Raw genomic sequence first — 27837 nt, forward strand, 5'->3', positions numbered from 1 at the left:
CTTAGGGTCATAGGAAAAGGAGGAGGTAAATGGGGCAAGGAGCATGGGGACACCCACCTAGAACTGGAATGAAAATAACTGCAAGAAAGATGGCCCTACTCCTTGGATTAGGAAGGAAAATCAGATAGCCATGTCTTGAAGGCCAATTTGGACCTGGTATTTACATGTGTGCCCCCACCTTTCATTAGTTTTTAAGGAGCAAGCATCTGCCTTTTGAAATAATTCTATCCCATTCTTATGTGCATTTCTTCATCTGTACATCTCACACGGTATTTGTTGAAAACAACCAATGAACAAGGGAAATAACAAAGTTAACAAAGAACAAACAAATTTTAAAAATACTTATGTATAGCTATTTTCACTACATTTGTTTCTTGAGTAATTATAGCTAGTAATGCCCTGTTACATCCACAATGTTTGTATGCGCAGCTTAATGAGGAAAATCCATGTGGGTAAAATTATCATCAGTGGGAATTGTGTTTGTTCTCAAATGCTGAGATACAAGAGAGTTTTCCATTTAGGGGCTTAAGGCAAAATTGATTTCCCTAGAGGACTCCTTTGTGGGAATCACTACCATTAGAGTGTGATCCACTGTTAGCATGAGTGTAGAATGGCTGCAAGAATCAGAAGCATCCACCAGTCAAAGAACCACAGTCCCAACAATCACCCATCTAAACGGACCCCAAAACTGCCATCCTGGCCCTCCATTAAGAAATAATAATGATGATGTAATGAAGTTAAATAACATTCTAATAAATAAAACAATTAAACATTTTTCTTAGTATCTCAGAATACTTTGGGCATGACAATTAGGTTTTAAAATATAATAAAAAGAAAATTCCAGGGAGGCTCATCCTAGTTAATATTCATTATATAGTATCCTATAATCTAATTTCCATTTGGCCTTTGGAATTTCCCAGCAAATCCTGGCTGAAGGAAAAGGAGGGAAAGTGTACAAAATATAAAAATATAATATAAAGAGAAAAGTGTAGTCACAATCAAGCATCAACAGCAGTGAAGAGGCAAACAAGTGAATAATTGTGTCCATGAGTGAGGCTGTGTCCATCTTCATACCTCTTGATGTATTTCCAGCACAGCAGAAGACTTCCTGACTGTGGTAACAGTGTGCAGCCTAGACACAGAAGAAAGAAAATGCGATTTAACATGTATATAAACACACAAACACGTACTGTGTATGTATACCATAGTAGGCATGTCTACCATGAAGATTATATGTGCAAGATTTGAATTAGGAGAGAAGGAAAATAATAATTTGCTTAAAAATAGTCAAAGTCAAGAAGTCCCTTGAGTAGAGCTTTCCATAAACAAGCCACTTGTGCATGACACATCTGTGTCCCAGTGAGTTTCCCATCCTCAGAACAAAAGTCATTGCCTACCTATGGACCAACCAGACAGTTGCACCCTGTGACTTACCTACAAAGAGTGTTCTTTGGAAGACAGCATTCAAACTAAAAGAGTCAGGGGAGGTTTATTACAAGGGCAATGCCAGAATTGAGGGCTTTGTTATCTGTTCATTTTTACTCAAATATGAGGAATGTAAAATGCCTCAGTCCTTCGCTCTGTACCCCCAGTGTCATTTGAACATTTATATTGCATGTAAGGTTGGCCTAGTACCTGAAGTCTGGTTCCCCTGTCACTCACTGGTCTCTCTGTAGGTGGGAAGAGAGGCCTCTGACTACATGAGCTGCACTGCCAATATTTTTCTTTCCTGGGCTCTGGTTCACCAGCTTTTAGTAATGGCTGGGTACAAGAACCATCTGGAAGAGTTAACCAATCAAAAAAACTAATGAAGCTTGGGCCCAATCCAGATCACTTGAAGCCAAATCTCTGCAAGGGAGGGTATAAGCAGCAGTTTTTCAAAGTTCCCTCAGTATCTCTAATATACAGCCAGGGTGGAGAAGCACTGTTTATGAAATACAGAAGACTACATCTGGATACCCAGATGTGATGAATAAGAGCATTTCAAGACAGGCTCTTGGCCATATTTTTTGCTGTAGTTCATCAGCTTTTACCAAAATCTCAGAGGACTCAATTTAGGGGGAAAAATTAGTTAACTTTTAATGAAACTATAAAAATTACTCAAAATTTATTTCCACAGTCTCACATTCAACATATTAGCTTTTTTATTTGAATTCAAAATATTTCCCAAGAGAGTCTCCCCTGATAAGCAAATTCATTTCAGAGCTCAGAAGAGGAAAAAACAAGAATATCCATTAATCTAGTTTAATTTGACTGACTTGCTCTGGTGATGCATTAACCACTCTGGACTGCCTTCAGACCGCTTCACCTCATTCTATAAGCCTCAATATTATCCACTTTTTTTCTTTTGCTTCTTTAGAAAATTCTTTCCTGAAACAAGAATCTTCCAAAAATCAGGAACTCATCACACCTCTTCAGCATTCCTTTTCTGAAAATGTTCCAAACTTTAAAACCCAAAGGCTTCTCCCTGCTTTAGTGCTACCACCTGCTTTCTCCACTGCAATCTGCAAGACTCTAGAATAAGGAAATAGCACTTGTCTTCCTCCAGCAAAGCAATTGTATTTCGTAGAAATGGCTAATGGGAGCAGGCGAGCTGAACCAATTCTTGCCTGCCTGGCTGTCCCAAAGGTCTGCGGCCTCAAGTCACTGCCTTCCTCATAAATTTCTCCCTTTTCATTATTGAGTGTTGAATATTTATGTGCTGTTCACACTTGAGAGCTAATGTACAGAACACAGGATCAGTCCAAGGCATGATTACAAGGTAGGTGAAATTTGCCTTCAGCCATTCCTGTCAAATTCCCATCATCTCTTTCAGAGGAAGAAATGCCCATTATTTTCTCCTGCAATTGCTCTATTAAAAATATTAAAAATACTCTCTCTAACCTGGATTCATAACAACGTATTAATAGTTGATAAGGGCAAAGTGTTATTACTGTCAAAATAGATGCATTTGAGCATTCAAATTTATTCAATTCAATAGAAAAGGCATTAGCCATCAACAATGTGAAAGAAAAAAAAAACCTGCTAACACTTGTTATCTAGCCCTTTCCAAACACACATTTGGTGTAATTCTTACAGTTTCAAAAGATGAGTGTTGCGAACAGCTCATTGCAATTCTAGGCTCTAAGTAGTTCTTTTGCCAAAAGATACAGGTAAATCAACCAAATACTGGTCTTCTACCTCCAAATTGTGTATTTCTTCCCCTGTACCACAACAATGACAATACTACTTTTTCTTTGTGCCTTTTTTTTTTTTTCATTTGATCCTGTACCCTATATGGTAATGGTAAGGAAACATTTGTCACTTGCTCAAGCATAGTTAAAGAATAAGATAAACACCCACAATCTCTCCTAGTTAGTTCTACCTTTTTCTCTCTTCTGTCTCCTACTTAATCAAGAAAAGCAGTACCGAAAAATAACTAGACATCCAGTGAGTAAGAATTAATAGAAATCAGAAAACCTCGACCTTCTCAACACCCCTCACCTCAGACCATGCATTCAGGTGCCTGATCCACATTCCACTGCTAGGACTGGTCCTGAATGAACACAAAGCCCACACATCATCCTCGACTCTTTACTCACCCTGAGCCTTGAGTAAAAATGATGCTGGATCCCCAAACTCCCTTGTTTATTTTATAGCAGAAGTAGTTTAGAGTGTTTCCAAACCCAATAGATCTGAATTTAAATCTCTGCTCTGCTACTTCCTGGCTGCGTTAAGCACAGACAGCTCACTTAAACATTAACCTACTTGTACCTCCATTTCCTTATCTGACAGAGAGAAGGTACAATAGGGCCTCTTGTGAAAATAACATAAAGAACCTGACAGAGAGTACAATGTCACCTCCCTTCTCTCCTTCCTTTGCCTGCCCAAATCCTATACTTGTAGCTAGAGATAGAAACATCCCAAACAGGAGAATCCTTTCTGTTGTGAGAACTTCATTTTGAATCAATGCCATGTGGAATCATATTCTTAGAGTAAAATGGATTTGGTCCCAGATAAGGAAGAGTGAGCAATAGTGGTTGCTTGAATGGACATAGCTTCCTATCTTAGTTGCTCTACAATCAAAAATTGAATTACTTTTCTCGTTATCTACCATGACATCCAACCCAACATATCTGATGACTTCAGGAATTTTGATGAATAGAAAATACAGTCTTCTTTAGACTCCTCCTAAGTGAGCTCTAATCCCAAGGAGACAATATTTCAGAGTGGCTTGAAACCCACAGGGTTTTGAAATGATATCATTCATTTCTGGCTTCTGAAATTTTACCTGAAGTCTTCCAAAGATTTCTTCTTGGTTGCTTTCAAACGACCAGTTTGGCAACAGGCAAATTTGTAATCAATGACCTGGTAAATGATGGGGTTGTACATTGCTGCTGATTTTGCAAGTAGGGTTGGCACCACAGAGAGTTGAATGGGGATGGAGTCTGGCCTTCCAAAAGCTGACCACACAGAGACCACTGCATAAGGAATCCAGGCAATCAGGAAGCCAGCACAAATCAGCATTGCTACCTGGTAAGGGAAAGCAATAGAACAGAGTCAAGACACCTGATGGAAATGATGGGAGTGGGGGAGACCAGCAGCTGATTTACATCTAAGAAAGTCTATTATTTTTCCATTTACCTGGCCTGTGGATATATTTCCTATGGACTTCGAGATGTTCAGCCAGAGAAAGTTATTATAATGCTTTATCCCATTGACCATATCCTATTCGTTCTTTACTCCAGAATCTAAATGTACCAAAAGACTCAAAGTTTAACCCTAAGAAGTTGGCAGATTTTACATTGGGTAGGAAGTCATGCTAAGAAGACATCCGTGCCCCTGAAATTTCCAGACTTCTCAACCCACGTTAATAGAAAATATGTTCCATTATATTTGGAGCTAGATGGAAAACATGTTCACCTGGAAGAAATTTTAAATCACTCTTATTTGCCTCAGGAAACAGAAACTTTGCCCTTGTTGGAAATTTTAATATGAACCTTCTTCAGAGATTTCTATTAAGTGTTACTTCTTTTGGCTCATTTTCTCAAGTATGAGGCTTGGATAGTGAAAACTCACTAGATATAAAGTAAAATAGAATCACCGAGTTTTAACTTAAGTGACACAGTGGCATAAAGCAAGACTTTTCCAGAAAGCATTTTTTCTCTCACAAAATTATAATTACTTTAGGAACCTCTTAACTTCAGATCAAAGAAGAGAGAGAGGGTTTTAAACACTCTCACTAGTTTCTCACCATCTGCAACCCAGTCCCTCTACTAATGTAGCCCTAATTAGTGTCCTGTAACTACATACCTGACCCTACAGATTATCTCATTTGAATTCAATAATCCCTTTTTAGCAAGTGTTTGGTGCCAGACACAATGCCAAGTGCTGTTGGGGACAACAGTACACCTTCGTGCCCTATTGCATCCTTCTGGAATACAAACAACTACTGTACAAGGAAGAAGAGTATTTAAGTACCAGCAGAAGAGGATCAAATTACATGGTACAGGGCAAATTCAAAATGGTTTCATGAGGGACGTGACGTATATCCTGCATGATGGCAAGTTGAAATAAAGGAATGGAAGTGAGATCAGCATGAGCAAAGACACAGGTGTATGTGAGGTTTATAAAGAAACTAGCAAGTGCTTGCTTCAGCAGCACATATACTAAAATTGGAACAATACGGAGAAGATTAGCATGGTCCTTGTGCAAGGATGACATGCAAATTCGAGAAACATTCCATATTTTTGAGGGAAAAAAAGGAATTAAAACTAGCAAGCAATTCACTTTGGCATAGGAGATGAGGCTGGAAAGAAAGATAATATCCATATATTCAGGGTTTTTTATTACATATGACTGTACTTGCACTAAATTCCATATGCTTTGAGGCACTAGTAGGTTTTTGGGTTGGAGACTTCATGAGAGCTCTGTTTAGGAAGATTAACCTTACTAGTGAAATAGTGCAGGAAGAAATTGGAGGTAGAAAAACCATTGTTTATTCATTCGATCAACAAGCATCATTGGCATCTCTTACATGTTTTTGTGTCAAGGATAAAGTAAAGAACAAAGCAGACACAATCCTTGGCCACATAGAATTTCCACTTTTAACAGGTTTGTTTAAGCAACAGTCTAAACAAGAAATGAAAGGGCTCTTACTCTGAGTGAAGTTTGAGCTTCGGTGTTTATCTTAAACATGAGCTATTTCAGGTCCTAGTTAAGAGAGCGGGCACTAACTTTGAAGTATTTTTATACTATTATCTACTAGAGTATTTTTTGTAAGATAAATAATGAGATGATATTCAAATGAGTGCTCTTTGTAGTGGACATCTGGTTTTGTTTGCATTTATTTTCCTCTTCTTCTTAAACCTTCTACTGTAGCATCACCAGTATCCCTTCTACCTGTAGGCAATTGTATGGAGCTAGCATCATATGACCTAAGCCTGACCAGAGGACTTCATGCCCCCTAGCTACAACAGCAAGAATAGGAATGGGCAGATGACTAGAAAGAGCATAATCAGACTCATCTTAGTGATTTTATAAGGGATTTGTAGGAAGAGTGGAGCATCCTTTTATCCAAGTGCCCCAAAACCCAGAGAAGACAAAAACATGCAGCTGTCTGGGGCAGACACCACTGCCTCTTTCCCCAGTCTCATTTAAGAAGGAAAAAAATAGTGTTCCTAACATGAGAGTCATGACAAGCTAGTGTAGAGGATCTATGAAAAGGAATAAGACACAAAATGTTTTATTAATAACAAAGCAATAATATTTATGCTTGTTTTTTGTTTTAGTAATCCAACTGGCTAAGTTCTTTTGTAACAAAGTCATTTGTACGACCATATGCATTTCAATATGCTTCCATGAGAACAGAGATGTGGCATGCAGGGAATGATCCATAGCCCTATTTGACCTGTGGAACAGCCTGTAAGTAGGGTGTTTGTCCTGAGAATCCCACATCTGTGGGCTGTGTCAAGAAAGAAGCCTGGAAAATCCACCATACGTCTCAGGTCATAAAATTCTACCCAAGAAGTTCAAGGCTCATCTCTAAAAATTAACTGCAGTTGAGACACACCTCAGTTATAACCATTTCACTCCATTTTACAAATATTCTAAATCTCAAAGAAATGAATGAAGTGAGCTCAGACCTCCTTCAAGTCCTGAAGCCCTGCGCCAGGGTCCTGCAGCCTTGCTTTAGGGTCCTGAACCAAAATTCTTGTCTATGCTTAACAGTTATCAAGCAGGCCTAGATCATACATGCGATCTCCTGCTTGCTTACTTTTCCACCTCTCTGCAGAGGGTTACCCAGGAGAAATTGTGTTTAGTTTGGTCTGTGTGACTTTCATTTGTAAATGGAACAGATGCCTCAAGGCTCAAAGTGAGGGTCTTTTTTCTAAATTCCCAAATAAACAATAACTGTATAAATAAAACTTGCTTTAGCAGATGTCTGGGAACTTAACATAGCTCCACCCTTTCTCTTTGGTGACTCATCTGATGATTTCACGGTGTCTCAAAAGTTGTTTTGTGTTGCTGTCAAAGTCATTGACAAAAAAAAAATAGATTAGCAATTAGTCCATAATATTTTCTACATTTTACATATTTTCTGCTTTTATGAGGGTGTGCAATGGGAAGAGGAAGGACTTCAAACATGTGCATTACATTATCCTTTTTAAAAGGACATTGGATTTAAGTGCCTTAAATTGAATGACTAGAAATCAAGTTTAAAAAGCAGAAAGAAGGATAAAAGCCTAGATCTAAAAGCGCTGCAGAATGCTACTTATGTATTTGAAGTGAATACAAAGTTAACATGAGGCCCATTTATTTTTTACAATCTTTTCCTGTTAAAATATACTCCACAAAATATTAAAACATTAAATATTAAAGGCATTTTAAGATATACTCTATAAAAACTTACAAAACTTGCATGTTACACTCATTTTCCCAGTGCTTTCTACTCAATGTGGAACATGTTTAATCTTTCATCAGTCTGTTCTTTCCTCATTTCTGAGTGTGTACTCATTTTCATTTTCCAGAATTTCTATTCCAGATATCCTTAAACCAGTTCTAACACAGACACCTGTACCTGTCAACTTTTTTCTAAGTTGTTTATTTTTTAGTCACTTCACTTTTATCACTGCCTTTTGGTTTACTGGAAAAGCAGTAAAATTTCAATTATTAAATTAGGCAATTTTTTGTGGGAGGAAATTCACAGAATATGTGTTTTGCTTCTACAAAAGAATCACACATCTGCAACCCAGTTCCCTTTAAATAGATCTTGCTGCAGAGGACTAAGGAATATCTATATGTTCCTGCTACAATTCAAATAGGCATTAACTTAAGTGTCACATAGGCAATATTGTACATAGTACTAATAGAACAATGGGATTAGAAGTAAATATTATATAAGGCTCTGTCCTTGGACCTAATTCATCTGAACCATTCCAGCAGATATGGTTTCCAAGAAGCAAAGTCCAGCCCTGTCTCTGTGCTGAAGCAGTGTGGAATAGCACAAACATCATGGATAGATATATTCAGGTTTGGATTCCAATTGTGGTTCAATTCCACTGACCAGTGTGAGTGAAACGACCATTTTGGTTCCTTCCATCAGGCTCCTTTGCCTGGATATGAGTAGGGCCTCAGCCAATGTTTGAAGTTGTGTACTACCTTGAATAATAAAATGGTTGAAAAGAGGACATGGAATTGATGTGGAAGTGAAGTTTAAAAAGAGAGGCAATAAGATGGAATAAATTCCCCACCAATAACAAGATTGATCACATCCTAGAACCAGTCAAACTAGTGATAACAAGGATATTGCAGCGGCTGGGATGAGACAAGATCACAAGGAGCAAGATCACTACATGTGTGCATTGAGAAAATGGTGGGAGAGCATACAATTGACCAGAAGATGAGGATAATAAGATTTGGTTTTCCTATCTTGAGTCTAGCTGGCAAGCATATGGATTTGCTCCAAACTGATCAAAAAATTGATATGAAAAGATGATAATGCAAGAATAAATGCTAGTTATGAGGCCACTACCCCCACATGCAGGCAGCCTGCCATTGAGAGACACTACCAACTGGGGAGGGGGGGGTGTTGCTTAGCAACCATGATCCACCTTCTTTGGCCCTCAGTTCCTGACATGTATAAAAATAGGGGTGATATTTAGCTTTCACACCACCTTTGAAGAAATAATTTGTTGACCCTAAGCATGTGTAATTTGAGTGTCTTCCTTCCTTTTATTTTATTGATAGAATGACAAAGAAGACAACTGTCCTAGGTCCTTCTTCATGCACTTAGAAAGAAGTGGTTGTGATCCAAGTAGAAAATATTAACTTGTACTTTAAAAAAAAAAAAAAAAAGACATAGAAGGAGGGGTCTGTACTTCCCCACTGCAATTTTCTCAAATCTTAAAATACCACTCTTCTATAAACAAGCAAAAGCTGTGATTGAAAGGAGAGGATGTGAATTAGGTCATGTCACTCTGTACATCTGTGTTGCGGGATTTGGGTCTAAAACTGAACACAACATTCCCCAGTGAGGCAGTGGCTGGCTTAAACAATAAGAGATACAAATCTCTATCTGGCTCAACCAAATGAGGGAGATTTCACTGTTCATTGTAGATGAACCAAACCCTTAAGGTGAAGAAATTGCTACTCAACAGGGTAACATAGGTGGAGAGGCCAGGTAGTTTTAGCAGTAAGAGCTGTTGCTGTCTACCCTTAAATAATTCAACCAATCTAGCCATTTCTATACAACCTAAGAGTTTTAGAAGATAACTTGGGCAGCATTTAGTTCCCCTCCCCCACCTTCTTTCACAGATGAGAAAAACGAGGCCCAGTGAGGTAAAGTGGTTTGTCCAAGGTGAATCAGTCAGGATTCTGAGTTCCAAACAACAGAAATTGACTTTGGCTGAGTGAGACAGGAAAGGAATGGGTTAGTTAGAGCATCATTGGGAGCACTACACTCAAAACTGAGACCAAGCAGACAGAAATGATACCCAAAATGGTGGCCCAAACCAGCTCTGATACAGAGACCACTGCTGCTGCTGCCATACCCTCAGGAGACATCTCCCTGCCCCTCCACTGGAGTCACTAGCTCCTGAGATACACTGGCTGGAGCCTAGGGTCATAGTTGTACTCCAAATGCAAAGGAATCTTGGAAAATCAGTGACTGGTCCTTTTGTATCTTTTAATTTAGGAGTCAGCCTTTGCTTAGATGTGTTGCTCCCCACCATTCCATTCCCCAAGATTCAAAATGTTGGAAATTCCTCAGCACAGAAAGGAATTTATCCACTAGCAACTAAAATAACAAATGTCAGCTATATGAGACTCTCCATGGGCTAGTGGCAAAACAGATTCACCCCTAATTTGAAATTCTTTCCTTCAACAAATACATATTTTTATATGCATTTACTTATATATATCTTTATATTTCATTTATATTGATATAACATAATTAATTATATGTTATATGATTTTATGTCATATCATGTTATAATGTTTAATTTAAAATGTTCAAGACATTGTGCTATACCCTAGGGACACAAAATGAACAAAGTGATACGGTTGTTACTCCACAGGCCTTACTGACTAATGCTAAAGCCGGACATTGAGCAAATAATCACAAAAATAAGTATGTGATTATAAATTAATTATAAATTATGCCCAATTCTAAAAAAAATGTAAAGACAGCATTGACACATTGTAATAGGAAGATCTGAATTGAATTTGGGGAATGCTTTTCTGGGAAGTGGCATTTAAGATAAGAACACTTACAAAGAATCAGAGAAAATAACTTAATTGGTTTAAAAAATAAAAAGCAATGCAGTTCAGCTTTCCCACAAACTGCCCTTAGAGTTCTCCTAAAAGGTTCTCTGAATATGAACCCTCAGTGATAAATAACACTGGATGAGCAATCAAAGAGAGGAATCATTTGAGGAAAGCAGAGATTTACATTTATGATTTTTAAAAAGACTTCACAATCAGCGTAAAAGAACAAAGCGAAACAAAATGCCTGTCAGTAATAAAAGGGACAGAGGAACTCAAGTCAGGGGTCAAGGGACCACTTAACACTCATCAAGGTAATTAGATTAACTTAATTTATTCAATTATGTATTCATTATAGCAATCTTGATTAAGCATCTAGTAGGTGCCAGTGAGGCTCAGTAGCAAACAGGATATTACACTACTGTTCACCTACCTACTACTTGCAAAGAAGGACAAGCGTGTGGCTCAATAAAGTGAATGTATGAAGTGCTCTGAAGACCAATTGCAGAGGGACTTAAACTAGCCAGGGAGGATCAGGAAGGCTTTCTGGTGGAAATAAGGGAAAATAAGAGAAATCCAGATGCCAAAGGATCAAGATACTACTTATAGACCTAGAACTTATAGATAATCTATTTGTGCTAAATAAATAAATATTAAGTACTAATCCACACAGCATAACAATATTTGGAAAAATTAGTCTATGCTTCTGGTATTTTCTGCCTGTTACTCCACCGCCCCCCTCATTAAAGCAAAAGCAAGAGTGTTCACTGCATTGTGTGAAGATTTTTTTCAAGCAGAAATACCCAAAGAAGTAAAACATTCATTTCTCAGCTTGTGAGTTTTAAAATAGAAATTTGAAACTTACAGGAAAAAAAAAAAAATACTTGAGAGAAAGGGGGTTTGAGTATGCAAAAAAAAAAAAAAAAAGGACAGAGTATCCACAGCCAGAAATTTGTAGGACCAGAGGCATTAATCTTACTAAATGGGAACAGTTTTTGAGGGATGCACATGATTACAGGTTTCCCACCCCAAAGTGGGTAAAGGAACTACAGAATACAGCTTGAAGGTGAGGGAGGACCTTGGAGGAGCTGGTAATTGACCTTGAGAAACTGTCCGGATGCTACTCCACCGAGCTTAGCACAAAGGGCCAGGGATGGTGCTAGGGGAGCAAAGACCTTCAATACATTTGGGGATCTCAGAGCCAAACACTTGTGCCTTGCTTCCCAGGGTCCCAGCCAACTCCTAACATACGCATGCAGTCAAAAAACAAGGAAGGACAGAGAAATAGCTGGAACTGCTGATAAACCTAAAGAGGACTTCCAGTTGGAACAAAAAGAATGCGAAGTGACTCATGACAACTGATGACTGAGACTGGAAAGAAACTTAAATATGTCAGCAATACCATGGTCAATAAATTAAAACAACTAGACCAGGAGCCCCCACCCATTAACACCACAGAATTATAAAAGCCTCTCTAGAATTTATACATGGCCCTGGGAGGAGGAGGAAAATCCCCAATTCAACTGAATTTATCTTCATTGTTTAATATTAAGTTTGTTTTACAAAGTCAAATGCAGACATGAAAATGAGATGGTACGGAGTCCTAGAAATATAAAGAGAGTCTTTGTTTGTTTTTATTTCTTGAGCTTTTTTTACAGACCTCTGTTGGCAGTCTGTTAAATTTCAGCCTGCTACAAAAGTCTAGCAAGACCATCGTTCTTAAAAAAATTAATTCAAGGGAAATTACAAAGCAGAGAGATATTTGTAGATGGGTTGTCAGCTTTCAGGTGGATAAGACCAGACTGGCAAAATGCAGTCCCAGATAATAACCCAGCTGGAAATCATTAGAGTACCCAGAAAAGTAAATTATTTTGACTCCGGAATCCAAGGAGGTGACCTTTAAGTAGTAAGCTTTTAGACCAGGCTGTTCTAAAAGATCAAAAGCACCAAATGAATAAGCAAACCACCAATCCTGGGAGGTAGTTGGAGGAAAAGCTTTCTAAGACTATGAAAAGGTGCAGTGTAAGGTTGTTTTTTTACTTATTTTTAGTCAGAAAAAAGTTAAGATAAAAACTAAATGGTAGGGATCCCTGGGTGGCGCAGCGGTTTGGCGCCTGCCTTTGGCCCAGGGCACGATCCTGGAGACTTGGGATCGAGTCCCATGTCGGGCTCCCAGTGCTTGGAGCCTGCTTCTCCCTCTGCCTGTGTCTCTGCCTCTCTCTCTCTCTCTGTGACTATCATAAAAAAAAAAAAAAAGGTAATTGAAAACATTTTAAATTTAGCACAGAGATGCCAAAATAGAAAGTTATGTTTATCATTGTGGGTTGAATTTTGATTTATGTTTTTTGCATAAGTTTTAATAATTAGAAGCTTTTTATATTCAGGTTATTTTAATATAAGTTTTATATATATAAATGAGGTACAGACATATTGTATAATATATGAAATATATAATGTAGACATTATATGTAATAGTGTCATTTAGTATATGTCAAAAGAAGATATGCATAAAATAAAATCATACATATAGATGCCTACACTTTTCATTTAAAGATTTTATTTATTTATTCATGAGAGACACAGAGAGAGAGAGAGAGGCAGAGACACAGGCTGAGTGACAAGCAGGCTCCATGCAGGAAGCCTGATGTGGGACTCAATCCCGGGATTCCAGGACCATGCCCTGGCCTGAAGGCAGGCGCTAAACCTCTGAGCCACCCGGGCTGCCCTACACTTTTCATTTAACATCTCTTTGGTTAATCTGGTCTGGGTGAGTCTGGCTATTGGATCTATATAGTCCATTCCAGGTCAAGGAGCCTAATAACCACAAACCAAATTAAATGGTGTGTGCCAAGTTTCACCTCATATGTATAATGAGCTTCAGAATCCCTCACTAAGCAAATTGCCCACCGTCCAGAATACTCAAAGAACCAGATGCTAGGGTATTTATAAAAGCTAACTGTGGGTGGAATTAGGCAATTTAACTAACAGGAGAACAGATGATGAACAACAGACTCAGAAAAACTGGAGTAGGACCTCATGGAAATAAGGATCCAGGCTCGCTAATCAAAACCATCAAAATGTCTTGAGTCCAACACCACTGGAAGGTGGCAAGAAGAGAGAGAGTCTATGACATCTCAGCAGCTTTCTGGTATGCCAAACTGCAGGACTACAAGGTAAAATCAAATCCACTTACTAATGTGATGGATATCACATCATTTTCCTGAACATACTTCCATAAAGTATTAAAAAGGAAAATTTTTATTATTGTTGCATTCACCCTGTTCCTAGAACAGTAGTTGATTCCGAGTAGGGTTTGGATTAAACGTAATACAAATTTATCTTGGATTCATTTATTTGGGTTAATTTTTTTTAAGTTATAGGTAAGACCTAAAAGGAGACCTAGAAATGAAGAACTTAGTTCATGACCTTGGATTTTATGGAAATAGTTTTTTTCTATTTTATAGCCAGTTATAAGGTAAAACGCAGATAATGATTCCTGATCCTGTGTTTTTGTCCAGGTAAGACTTCTCTATTATGAGATTATGAGTATAGATTTAAAGTATTGAAAACTTTCTGGAGCTGTTACTCAGCACATGGAGTTGAGGAAGTAAAGGTCAACTGGAACCAACAAAAATCTCTAGCTCACATTGTGCACCCAAAAGATCATTGTACCATCTCAAAACATCTGCAATTCAAAGAGAGGAATATTACTAAAATGAAGGCCCTGACTTACAAGAAGTGATCTCAGGTCTGGAGGAAATTGTTACTATAGGTCCTGAGACAAGTGGTCTCCAAAGTAGGCTGTGAGGACACGTGAAGTTGGGATGTCAATAATATGACTGATTGGGATACCAGAGGGAATGGTTAGAACTTCAATCTACATTTAATTTTTTTATCTTTAAAAGTAAAATAGAAATTAGGGCATACTAATGTTAAATATACAGTTTGATGGTATTAGCTGCATGTCATTTATATTGAGATACCTGCTGGGAAAATATCTCTTTCACTATAAGAGTAAGACAGAGGATGACTGGGTGGCTCAGCAGTTAAAGCGTCTGCCTTTGGCTCAGGGTGTGATCCTGGAATCCCAGGATTGAGTCCCACATCGGGCTCCTTGCATGGAGCCTGCTTCTCCCTCTGCTGTGTCTCTGCCTCTCTCTCCCTCTCTCTGTGTCTCTCATGAATAAATAAATAAAATTTTTAAAAAAGAGTAAGACAGGATGAAAGTGGGAGGACCCCTACCTTATACTTCCCCAGAATTCCTGAAAGTTGCAAGAGAATGAAGGAACTACAGTTTCTTTAACACCTTCTAGGCCCCAAATGACAGAACAACATGATTTATCTCATTGAATCTCCACCATAATCCAATGACATAGATGTTACAATTCTTGTCACACAAGTGAGAAAATAGATTTAAAGTTTAGTATCTAGCTCTGGGTCATAAACCTGGCAAGTATTGGTGATGGAATGAGAACCCTAATCTGTTCCCAAATTATGTGTTCCTTTCATTACATTACAATATCCAAGGAACTGTTGACTCTGAAGCTCTGCAGAAATTGCTCTTATGGGATCCCTGGGTGGTGCAGCGGTTTGGCACCTGCCTTTGGCCCAGGGCCCAATCCTGGAGACCCGGGATCGAATCCCACGTCAGGCTCCCGGTGCATGGAGCCTGCTTCTCCCTCTGCCTGTGTCTTTGCCTCTCTCTCTCTCTCTCTCTCTCTCTGTGACTATCATAAATAAATAAAAATTAAAAAAAAAGAAAGAAAGTGCTCTTATGTTAAGCTCCCATAGGATAGTAGATGTGGTAAGCTCTTATGCTAAATAATATGGGGTGGCAGGATGTCCCTAATCACACCCACCAAAGTCCATACAAAATAGTAAGTACTATTAGGCATTTTATGATGCATAGAAGTTATTATTGTTATGACTTAATAATATTATTAAGTTATTATTATTATGACTTAAATAATTTTTGAGAACCAAGAATGTCTTATTCAATAGAGAGAAAAAGCTCCCAGTAGATCCAAATTTAGTAGATATTAGAAATGTGTGATGTTCTGTGTGTGTGTGTGTGTGTGTGTGTGTGTGTGTGTGTGTAAATGAGAGAGAGACAGAAACAGGGAAAAGAAATACTAGAAAGGTTTAGGTAAATAATAGCAAAGTTCAGAAGTCCATAAAGAATAGAGGTTCTAAGTTCTCTCAGTCCCCAACATTCCCTAACCTTTTTGCCCTATGAAGTTTTAATCAATCAGAAAACCCCTCTGTAAATTATTCCTGTAGTTACCTTGGTTAGTTTCATTTCCAGCACATGGCTGCTATGTATCCGACTGTCGAAATGAGCTACTTCTTTGGAGGAGGACTTAACCTTGGCAATGATCTTCACATAGGAGAATACGATCACAGCCGTTGGGAGCAAGAGGCAGAAGAAGAGGATGTTCAGGATGAAAATCTGGCCACCCAGGGAGGCCTGGGCCAGCCACCAGTCCAGCGTGCATGAGGTTCCGAAGGGCTCAGGTGCGTAGTCCCCCAGACCTACCAAGGGCATGGTGGTCCAGAAAGAAGCATAGGCCCAGATGACTGCCAGGCAGATGTAGGCGTGCTTTCTTTTCAGCCAAACCCCTGGAGGTAGAAGAAAAGCATTACCGGGATGTAATCTGCCCTACACCCAAATACCTCCCCTCGATATGTCAATTCCACATCCAAAGAGTTATTCCATTGGATTCTGGGAGAAGTGGTCAGGTAACTGAATTCTGAGGGAGAGTGGAATGAAGGGAGAAAAGTTCCAGAGCATGGGCCTTTTTCCAAGAGAATAAAATCAGAAGTGCTTTCACAGGGAAGGTTTCCATAGGCACGCAGGAGCCTTAGGACGGGTAAGTGACAAAAGCTGAAGAAAGGGGACAGTAGAGAGATAAGAAGATGCCAAAGACAATGAAGGAAGGATCTTAAGAAAGCATCCAGAATGACCTTGAGATCCTATCCAATACGGGGCCAACTGGTAGAATAGAAGGACCAAGCCCCCAAAAGCATTTATTAATGGTTCATCCAAGGTAGACTCCTTTGGGGAGGCTGACAAATAATAACACATTGTTTGTGCCTTTAGATACCCTTCTCCCTAAAGGCTTTCATGTCTCTCATCTCATGCATCCTCCTAAGTACTTGTTGTTGGGGGTTGGTGGGCCACGACCATGACTGTGTGCAGTGACATTAAATTGGCCGACCCTGCATTACAGGACCAAATTTTGAATCTTCAAACATGACTAACACAGCAGTCATGCTCACATGGCCATAGCAAGAGAGGTAGAGAATCTAGGTAGATTTTACCAAGTTCTGCAAAAGTAATTCTGTGAAAATACTTTCAGAAAAACAAAAAATGAGCTCCAGGTTTTTCAGAACTAGTTTCCATCAACCAAAAGAGCATTCCAAGAAGAAGAAATAATGTAGTCATCTAAGAAAAGCTGTAGAACACTAGTGATCATCTTCCAAAGTTTGACATAACCACCAAAATGGGGCAGCCTGATATACTGCTGTGGCCCACTAAGAAAATTATCTCCATCCCCCCATGTATCACCTCAAAGAGAAAGGGTCAGAGTAGTGAATCCTCACTACCTTGGGTTTGGAGTAGCACAGAAAAAAATATCAGAACACAGACAACAAAAGCCAAATGACCCCTTCAACATAGACACAAGGCCTGCTTCCGCTTAGAGCCATATGCTGTTGGGGAAGTCAGTAGGGCCTAATTCTTCTCATTTCTAGCATTTGACCCTCTTCATGTACCCTTTCTAGATGCCCATGTTCTTAGCAGTAAGATGGAGGAAATAAGAATGCATTGCTTACAGGTTTTGTTAAGGGTTCACTCAAATAATACAAGGCCTGATTTGCATACTATGAAGGACTATATTAACATGAATTTTTACTCCTGTGTTTGTCTCAGCACTAACAAGAAATATAATGGATTGTGTCTATACTCTATTGCCTCTTTTTTAAAAAATATATGGCATTTTGTATTATAAAATTCAAATTTCTCAAGCCCAACCAGAGGGAGGTAACAATTATGTAACCACAATATATGTCAGCTCCTGATTATCCATTATAATGGATTAAACATTGGCACAGATAACCACATATATTTAGGGGAATGTGCATACGCATACGTATAAGCATTTATGGTTAGGGTTACTTGGTGAGGTGTTGTATACTTACATTCGAGTATGGTGAAAGGCTGTCAAGTACAGGAGGGAGTAGATTAGTAGATTGGTTCTGTGTTGCTCCAGAAGTCAGAACTAGGACCAATGGGTGGAGATTACTGGGAGGCAGTTTTGTCTCAATATAAGGAATAACATTGTAACAATGAGAGCAGACCAATCAGAGAATGGGCTGCCTTATGCAGTAGTAAGCTCCCCGTCACTGGTCACTGGAATTATTCAAGAAGAGGCCAAGTGGCTGTCTGTCAGGGATGCCTTAAAACAGTTTAGCACATTAATGGGAGAAAGGTCTCCATGTTCCCAAGCGGTCTTCTAATTCCAACATTTTAAGACACTGTGTAGAGGGTTTAATCATGAGTCAAATCAAATGGTGAAACCATTCCATTGAGGTTCAATCTTAAAAGAAGCTGGAAAAAAATATACAGTTCCCATATGGAGTGATGCCCTGCAGTGATTCTGGGGAGTGGGCAGTCTCACCTCTTTAATGGACACCAAGCCTAAATTCAAGAAAATATTTTAAAAGCAGAGACATCAAGGTATAGTATTCCTCAAATATCCCCAGGAAGTTGAAATTCTGACTTCTCATTTGTAAAATCTATTAAGTATATTTAAAATCTACTTATATGACCAAAAACAATTTTATAGAAAGTATATGACTCTGAAGTCATCCAGAATATACATAACTGAATATTTTTTGTATTATTGGAAACTCTGATTTAAGTTATTTCTATTGGAAGTGTTATGCTTTTTAGAAAAAGAGATGCAGATTTAAAAAAAAATTAGTGCTAGTTCGTGAAGATGTTGGTCCATGACCTTACCCTCCCCTGCATGGTTTCCTTAGAGTCTGGGACTATAAACTTTTAAAATATAAAGGAAAATTCTACCACATTGAGAGTGTCAAGTCAACTTGATCTTTCCCATCTCAGGCTCCAGGCCATCCTCCATCTCCATGGTCACAACTGTTCTGATTGACAGATTAACAAACAGAGAAGCTTTTTCCAGAAGGAGCTAATACTATTCCCCAGTTGCACCTGGTTCTCAGTATTAAACTTAAGAGTCCAAATGCTTCTCTTTTGGATTCAATAAGTTCCCAGAACCCCAAGAAGAAAAAACAATAAAAATTTATTTTAACATTATTTTTTTAAAAATCTTGAGCCTCTGAAAACTTTTTTATAGCTGGCTCTCCCCTCACCAATTCTTATAGTCACTCATCTTTCTACCTACAATCCCACAAAAAGAATGTTGAGTGATATTTCTGTGTGTGTCCTTTCTTGCCGGCACAGCTGCACGGCTCTCTAACTTGGAGCTGGACATTTTGGAATTCCTCATCTCTGAAATCACAGGGAACATGAGTCTGAAAGGAGGATCAGAAGCATCTTTCTTCTAATTACACTTACCATATGGGGAACCAGCTAGAACATCTCAGACCTAACATCCTTTCAATGCGTCTTATCTCTCTGTTTGCATGACAAAATATGGTAGAAGCTTATACACGTCATACAAGGAAATGATACTTGCCAAAAGCATTGTAGTCAAACATCAGACATTCCTATAAACGTAGTATTAAAAGAAATCTACATCAGCACAGGTTTAAAGCTTTAAACTTATGTTAGAACAAAATAGGCTAGAAATGGAGATACTCTTGGTGTCCTAGGTTATTAGTAATCTTTGTTCATCACCTATCAGTACAGTATTTACAGTCTGACAATCCACTAGTTTTGACTATCAGGGAATGAGAAACCTTCGTACTTACCATAAGATAAATAGCAGATTTTCAGATATCGATCCAGGCTGACAGCCGTCATGGTGATAAGACTTCCACAGCCAAAGAAAAATCCAGCCCATCCATACCAGCGGCAGCCAATCCAGCCAAACACCCAGCGGTGACAGAAGCAAGAGATGATCGTGAACGGTTTGCCTACAACTAGAGCGCCAAGCAATTTGTCAAGGGAAGTTCCCTCCAGTTAAAATTACCCACCTGCCTCAACTCACTGTTGAGTTATAATCTACTCAGGCAAGAGACAGCTATTTTAGTCAACTTAAGGTTCAATTTGTTTACAACCAGACCCAAAAACAAAATTAGAGACAGAGACAAACCATAAGAGACTGCTAATCCTAGGAAACAAACTGAGCTCTTGGAACCGGGAGGGGTGTGGAGGCATGGGGTAACTGAGTGACAGGCACTAAGGAGGGCACATGATGAGATGAGCCCTGGGTGTCATACTATATGTTGGCAAATTGAATTTAAATAAAATATTAAAATAAATAAATAATAAAAAATAAAAAGGAGGGCATGTGAAGGGGGTGCCTGGGTGGCTCATTCGGTTAAGCATCTTCCTTCTCCTCAGGTCATGATCCAGGGTCCTGTGATTGAGCCCCACTTCAGAAGGAGCTTGCTTCTCCTCTGCCCCCCCCCCCAATCCCCTGGGTTGTGCCTGCATAGGCTCTCTTTCTCTCTCTCAAATAAATAAATAAAATCTTCAGGAAAAAAAAAAAAAAAAACAGAAAGGAGGGCATGGGATATAATGAGCACTGGGTCTTACATAAGATTAATGAATCACTGACCTCTACCTCCAAAACGAATAATTCATTATATGTTAATTAATTGACTTTAAATTTTAAGAAAATTAAATTGCAAAAATTTCAAAATAATTAAAAATAAACTATTCCTCAGCTTCCATTAGTGTTTTGCTTTCTAGAAAGCATTTTTCTACTTTAATTCACACCCCGTGCCCTTCATATTCAGCTATTATATTCAATCTTCACCCTTCCAGAAGGGAATGTGCTGAGGAAGCTCTCCATGACCTCTATTTGCTCTTTGTGATCTATGTATTATAAGGTTCCCGAAACGTATCACCTGAGGAAAACATATTCACAAGAGCCAGTCCTGCCGCATCCCTCCAAGGTGTGTCCCTTCTTCCATAGCAGAGGTACACTCAAGTTCCTGTTAGTGTAGTCAGTGAACACATATTTCTTGAGTGCCTTCTATAGGTCAGAAAATATTTCTTGAGTGCTTCTGTAGGTCAGAAGCAACACCTCCTCTGGTTGTCTGGATAGCTAGTGTCGCATTCCATCTTGCTGGACTGTGCACCCCCATATTAGAACTTCCTGATCCCAGAGGTCTAGCCCCATTGTCTAGCCCCATTGTCAGTGAGGAAACCAAGTGTTAAAACTGTTCCTTATCCAGCAAGGATAAGGCCATTATTCAGTGCCTCTTATGTAACAACCACAGAGCAAGGTGAAAGAGGACAACGTGGAGGTCGAGATCAACAAACATATTTTATAGTAAGGAGGGCAGATAAAAGAAATACATAATTTTAAATATAAGATATGATATGATGGAATGATAGTGATTAGTGCTGTGAGGGAAAAAAAATGAAGCCAAAGGAGATAGAAACTGTTATTTTATGTAAGGGGATCAGGAAAGACCTCTCTGAGAGTGTGACATTTAGGGAGATGTCTAAATCACTGGTAGAGATCTCAGGCAAATGTCTAGAGGGGAAATATTGTAGGCAGAGGAGACACGAATGCAAAGCTTGAGCTAGGTGTCAGCTGGGTGGGTGCTAAAGACAGCAAAAGACAAGTGAAAGTGACTCGGATGCAGTGAAATTAGTATCTGTTGTGCCTGGGACTATTTTAAGCTTCCTTCTGGAGTGGAGCCTTTGGTAAACCTTTGGAATGTCATCTAGATTGCCTCCCTCTTCTTCACTTAATAGTTCTGAGCCCGGCTGCACACTAAAATCACTGGAGGAGTTGTTTTGTTTTGTTCTGCTTTGCTTGGCTTGGCTTTGTCTTACTTTAAATATCAATTTCCAGGAGCCTAACCTCTAGAAAGTCTGATTTAATTTATTGGGAGCAAGCTCAGGCATCAGTATATTTCAATATACTGTTTTTTCTTTTTAGCTCTCCAGTGATCCTAATGCACTTAAACACTTGTGAGCCACCAGGATATAAACAACAAATACTAGTTATATAGATGAACACCCGGTCTCTTCTATGTACTTCAAGGTGTTTATAATGGAATATATATAGTTGACCAAGAAAAAAAATAAAACAGAAATGTTTAAGATTTATTGGAATGGGAAATGTATTAGAGATACTCAACGTTGAAAAATGATCTAGGTTCATCAGCAAAAGCTATCACATGGAAGAAAATGCTTTCTTGTTGAATTACTCTGAAGACACATGCAGAGTAATGAGGTGATTTGTGCAACTCTAGAGCAGATTTGCTTGGTGGAAAGCAATTTCAATGTATCAGACCAATTAAGGCCATTTTTATTCAAGCTTCGTCTAATTCAGCCTAAACATGAACCTGGTATTATTCGCCAGTGAAGGATGTGGATGAAATGGCAGGTTTCATTCGAGCATTTTACGTTCAGTACCAGGGAGAGAGCTGTCGGGGCTCAGCAGGGAGAGCGCCGGGAGAGCCATCATTCATGTTGCGACACTGCCATCGTGTGGCCATTACTAGAATAGCAACCATTCTGCAGCCTCGCATATTGCCTAGGGTTCATTTCAGCTATTTTCACGGAGGAGGCCTGACATAATATGCTTCTGTGCATGAGCATTTCTGATAAGAGCTCATGATATTTACGCCTGTCCATACTGAGTAAACTTTCCCAAGTAATGAAGACTCTAAAGAGCATCACATCTGCTAGTGATAAATACTGGCTTGATAGGTAGAGGCTTATTATTGAGCCTTGTTTTTGGAGATTGGCAGTGACAGAAAAAAATCCTCTTATGAAGGGAGAAACAAATATCAGAAAACATTTTAAAAGGGACCTTTTTGGTGGGAAACTGCTAAAAAAAAAAAGTTTCCAGTAGAAAGAGGAGTTGTGTGCTGTTCATACCCAAATTTCCCCAATTTAGCAGAATTTAGGCTCCAAAGTCAGGTTTGAGTGTATCTAGCCAACCCTGGGACTGAAAACAAAGGGAGGCTACTTATCTAAAATCATTTATAGTTATAAAAATGAATTACAGTTAAAGAGAAATTGTTTTCCAATTCCTCCTTGGCTGGGTTATCAGAGAAGCCAAAGAAGCAAGAAATAAACCAGTGATTTCCAATTTTGGCCCCACATTAACTTACCTGATAATACTAATTTTAAATATCCTGATGCCCAGGTAACATTCTCAGCAAATCAAATAAAAATTTCTGGGTATAAAACCCAGCCATGAAGTTTTTTTTTCTTTTCTGTTGTTCTGTTTTGTTTTTTAAGTTCCCCATGTGACTTTTTTGTGCGTCCAACTCCAGAAACGACTGAACCAGAGGCTTCCTATACTTGCAATCAGTCCGAAAGCCACATTTGAATGTACCAGTGGGGCAGCTCTCCTGTCTTCCTACACTCACCTCTCAGACTGTCTTCACCCATCATTTAAGCTTCAAGACCTAGCCCCTTGATGTTTATTTTAACTGTGTCCCATAAGGATGGCAGAGGTGTGAAGGAGCTCAACACAGGGATCTGTAAGATTCTGTCTTCTAAATCATTTAGCAGGTTCACTTTGAGGTGTAGCATTACAAGGTATCATGCATTATTCCAAATTGTAGTCTTAGCATCTAACGTGCTGGGCACACAGAAATGTTAAATGGATGATGTCTTTGGCCTGATGACACTCACTCAGTTGACTTACCACAAACTCAGTAAAGATGATTTGTGAAGGGAGGAGCAAAAGGAGATGGGGGAGGGGTGACCTCTGAGCCACTGAGGACTTTAGAATGGGGCAGAGCTCAAACCCCCAAAGAAGAAACGGTTGTGTTACCTGAAATCCCCAGATCACAGATTGCTAAATTGATAGTCATTATTTCCGCAGGTCTCAGCTTCTTCTTTCGTCTAGAAGACATATAAAGGACATACCCGTTTCCAAATGTGGACAGAATCCCTACAAGGAAAAATATAAATTCCCACCGTTAACACTAGGATTTGGAGTTCACTCAGATATGAAACACTTCTCAACTTCAAAAATGGACACCATAGACTTAGGAGGGTAGTGAGAGGACTCTAAATAAAAATCTAAATTAAGAAGATGAAGTAAAAAGCATGAGTTGCAAGTGACAGGTGAGGGATGGGTTGCCTCCAAAGGGAGAGGAGTCAGGGATTATAAGACTGAACTTACCCAGAAAAAGGAAATGCTAACTTCCCAGTGAAGCTCAGGAGGGTGTGGGAATCCCCATGGTCAGTTCTTGTACTGGCCCCCAGGATGGAGTATTTCCTCAGCCATTTTTTACCAAGTATCGGCTTTATAGAACTCCCTCCCTCTAAGAAGTAGGGTTAGCCCCTAGGCTCTTGATAAATTCTGAAGTTGAAGTGACCCCAACCAGACAAGGTGCTCTCACTACCACTGTGGGCGCCTGAGGGAGCCCCAGCATTCAGGAGAGGCAGAGGCCAGGTTGGGCTGGCGTAACCCCCCGCAAGGAGAGTCTCTCCTGGAGACACATCCCAGGACTTTTTGCCTCCTGAGGACACATGGACGCTGGGTGTCTGCAGCTGCGACTGGACTAGGTATGAAGGGGAAGTAGGTGACAGTGGATAATATGGGCTCTCCCCCTCCCGCCAAAGGGAGAGAAAGTGACCCTCAACCCACCAACCTACCAATAATGGTATAAATGTGTTCCCACTTTTTTATATCCTTTTATTAATGACTACTTGGCTTTGGCATTACAATGATACTGTTCAAAAGTTCTTACAAACCCAGTTTAAATCCAAAAAGACCCAATCCCTACTGACTTTATTTAAGAAAAGAATACACCTACTTCCATAGCTTAACATGTAGAGTAGATTTCTTCAGGAATTCTTGCTTCATAGTGTAGCTGTGTATAAATGAGAATCTGGTACAGCTGCCTTTAGTAGTAAGGAATAAGGAGAGCATTAACAGGAGAAACCCAGATTTTTCTATTTTAATTTCTACTTCTCCACCACAATTCATTTTGGGGGCAAGGAAAGAAATGTGTGTTTCCACCGATGGTATGAAACCACCAGGAACAGACTGCATTGTGCTCTCAGGAAATTATGAATCCCTGGAGTCAGTGCTGCCTAATGGTCTGTTAAAACCTCTTTAGCTTTCTTAAGAGAGAAGAGGAAAAAATAGAAGAGATTATGGAGTTCTCAAGCAAACCAACTAAAATGAAACTTGCATCTCATTAAAGGAAACCAGCTAGCAAGGCACACTGGGAAATTAAAATGTGAAAACATGGCTTGAAGACTTTTAAACAAATGCCTTCTACTTTGTATCCAAGAAGATTAAAAATAAGCATGCATTTGATACACAAAGCTCCTCTGAACACTCTTTGTCCTGCTACTTCTCCTTTGAGAATATTGATTTTCTTACTTGTCCTTTTTTAAATTATCTTTACTAGTGTTTCATAAGGCTTTACCCAGTGCCCAAAGCATTATCAAAAAATAGTCAACTATGAGCTGCATGTAGATTATTCCCAGAGGCAACCTTATCTGTAGGGGATTATCAAAAGAATGCAAACATATTTGATGATAGTTAAAGGAAAACAAGATTAAAAAAGCTAAAGGCTAAAGGCAGGAGTGGAAGTGGGGAGGGACATTTTATGATTATCAATATCCTGAATCTTCCTAGGAATACAAAATGATGAAATCTCATATATAAACTGTTAATAAATCAAGTATCTATAGTAAAAGAGTTGATGGAAATGGGTCTCGAATTTATTTCTCCTCTATTCCAAACTCAGATTTCTCTTCTCATCTTCCAGTTTTCCCTAAGACTTCCTGTATTTAACAAAACTCACCAAGAAGGTCATTCCACTCTGGTCCCTTAAAAAAAGAATCGGGGCATATCTCCATACCTATCCTAGGAGGGGTGAAAACCAGACATAGCACCGAATCCAAGACTGAGTCTAGGGGAGTCCAAATCCCTGCAAATGACCCTGGTCTCACTCTGAATGACTGTTCTGGAACATATTTTTGGCTCCACCCCTAGCTCCCTGAGTCACCTAATGTTCCCTTTGTTTGGGGACTCTTATTGGACCCATTTTTCTAGCTCCACCTGAGCATGCTCATTTGAATCTGACTGTGGATTTTCCTTCCATCCCCACATACAAGTGACAAATTTTCCTGACACCCCCACCCACCCCTCCTGGTTGCCTCTCTTCCTGAGCTCCTCCATACCAGGGCGGGGAATGGACTGCGATCCCTCCCTCTTTTGTGCTTTCTGGAGTGCTATGTTTTAAGTCCATTCTTGCAATTGATTGAGACAAATTCAATTTATAAGATGTCAATTTTTCTGCTTTTTCTGATAATTGAAAGTACTTATGTTTAATGAAAATGCAATGTAGATTTTACTACCAGATAGTCCCTGTGCACAAAGAGAATTTGCCCATTTTGTTCACTGCTATATTCCCAGAAACTTAAACGGTGGCAAAGAATGAGCAGTCAATATATACTTGTGTTTGAAAGGACATGAGGGTCCATTTATAAGAAATAGAATTTAAATCAGTGTGATAATAGCTAATCATAAAGCCAAGGACCCAGGGAACCCCGTTACAGTGGAATTTCTGATTCAATCTCATTGATTTCTTTTGCCTCAAGCACTGACCATAGAGGTGTCTCCAGACTTTTCTAATGAGTTTTGCTAATTTCAGGAGGTTAAATGAAATTCTTAGCCCGTAATAAATAGATGAGAAAGGAGGAAGGAGGGAGAGAGAGAAGGAGGAAGTAAGAGAGGAAGAGAGAGAGAGCTTGACCCAAATCTGAAAAGATTAAAGGCAGACACACCTAAAGACATAACCCACCTGTGCACTGGTTACCCAAATTTAAAACAACAGTTTTAAATTTAAGAAGTATTGTGGTCTAATTCTAATGGCCTAGACTAGTGCTGTCCAATAGAAATACAATGTAAAGCAGAAAAGTGAGCCATATATGTATTTCAATTTTTTTCTGATAGCCACATTAAACAAAGTAAAAATACCACTAAATTAATTTTAATAATATAGCTAGCCTAGTACAGACAAAATGTTATGGGTTTGACATGTAGTCAATTTTTTTAATTATTCATGAACTGTTTTACATTATTTTCGCTAGTGCTAAGTCTTCAATGTCTCACATATATCCACACTACAGCACATCTTTTGGACAAGTCACCATTCAAGTACTCAGCAGCCACAAGTGGCCACCACATTGGATAGCATAGTCTGGAAACAGGTGCACCATGTTTTGGATGATGTACAAAACTTTTTGACCCTGGGCTGACTCCCATCTTATTACCAATACATTTTTTTCAACTCTCACCAAAATCACTTAGTGATGCCATCATGGTGCAACTCTACTTTAAATGCAATAAACTTAGTATGTCCATTGTGACCACAGCCTGGGGACGGTTTCCTCAGTTGTGATAAGAGGAATTTGATCTGGTGATTTCTAAGGTCCGTTCTGAGCCTATCATCTTACAATTATACCAACAGCATTTTTTTTTTAAAGTAAAAGCACTCTATTTAAATAAGATCTCATTATCATTAATTTTGTTATTCAAAAGACAAACCTACTTGTAAGGCAACCAAAATAGTCTCAGGATAAATGATTTTGCTGTAAAACTTCTTTGATTATCGAGGGATATCCATCACTAATTATAAAGATAATAGTCATTTGCATGAAACATTCACTGAACCCCGCAATGCCACACCAACTTCTACCTTTCTCCCACTCTCCACCTCCAGTCAAAATATCTATCTTTGTGCAAAATCAACATATTACCCTGTGAATTTTCTAGATGCAGGCTTTGCACAGAAAAATTAAGGAAGCTTACCAATTATTGTTAAGTAAAAGCCAGCCACTAGATCCGCTTCCCAGGAAAGTTTGGAAGCAAAGGGGTCCCCTTCTCGAAGGTAGTGTGGCAGGCGCTCATCCTGGGGCCGGGCAGTGTGGTTTAGCGCCAT

At 39.1% G+C, this 27837-nt stretch overlaps 1 protein-coding gene and 1 non-coding gene across 2 annotated transcripts; one reads left to right on the forward strand and one right to left on the reverse strand.

Annotated features, from left to right (window-relative positions):
- Positions 1-1068: 1068 nt before the first annotated feature.
- OPN5 (opsin 5) lies at positions 1069-27837 on the reverse strand. The gene is made up of 6 exons (XM_072831591.1): positions 27708-27837; positions 23703-23822; positions 19699-19869; positions 16028-16362; positions 4271-4512; positions 1069-1132 (listed from the first exon to the last, which is right to left on the reverse strand). Exons 1-6 carry the CDS (start codon positions 27835-27837, stop codon positions 1069-1071), a joined length of 1062 nt encoding a protein of 353 aa, XP_072687692.1.
- Positions 5625-5731, forward strand: LOC140637477 (U6 spliceosomal RNA). Its single transcript, XR_012034578.1, has one exon. It is a non-coding gene; the product is annotated as a U6 spliceosomal RNA (small nuclear RNA).

Source organism: Canis lupus, chromosome 7 (genome assembly GCF_048164855.1).
Source record: "Canis lupus baileyi chromosome 7, mCanLup2.hap1, whole genome shotgun sequence".
Lineage (NCBI taxonomy): Eukaryota > Metazoa > Chordata > Mammalia > Carnivora > Canidae > Canis > Canis lupus.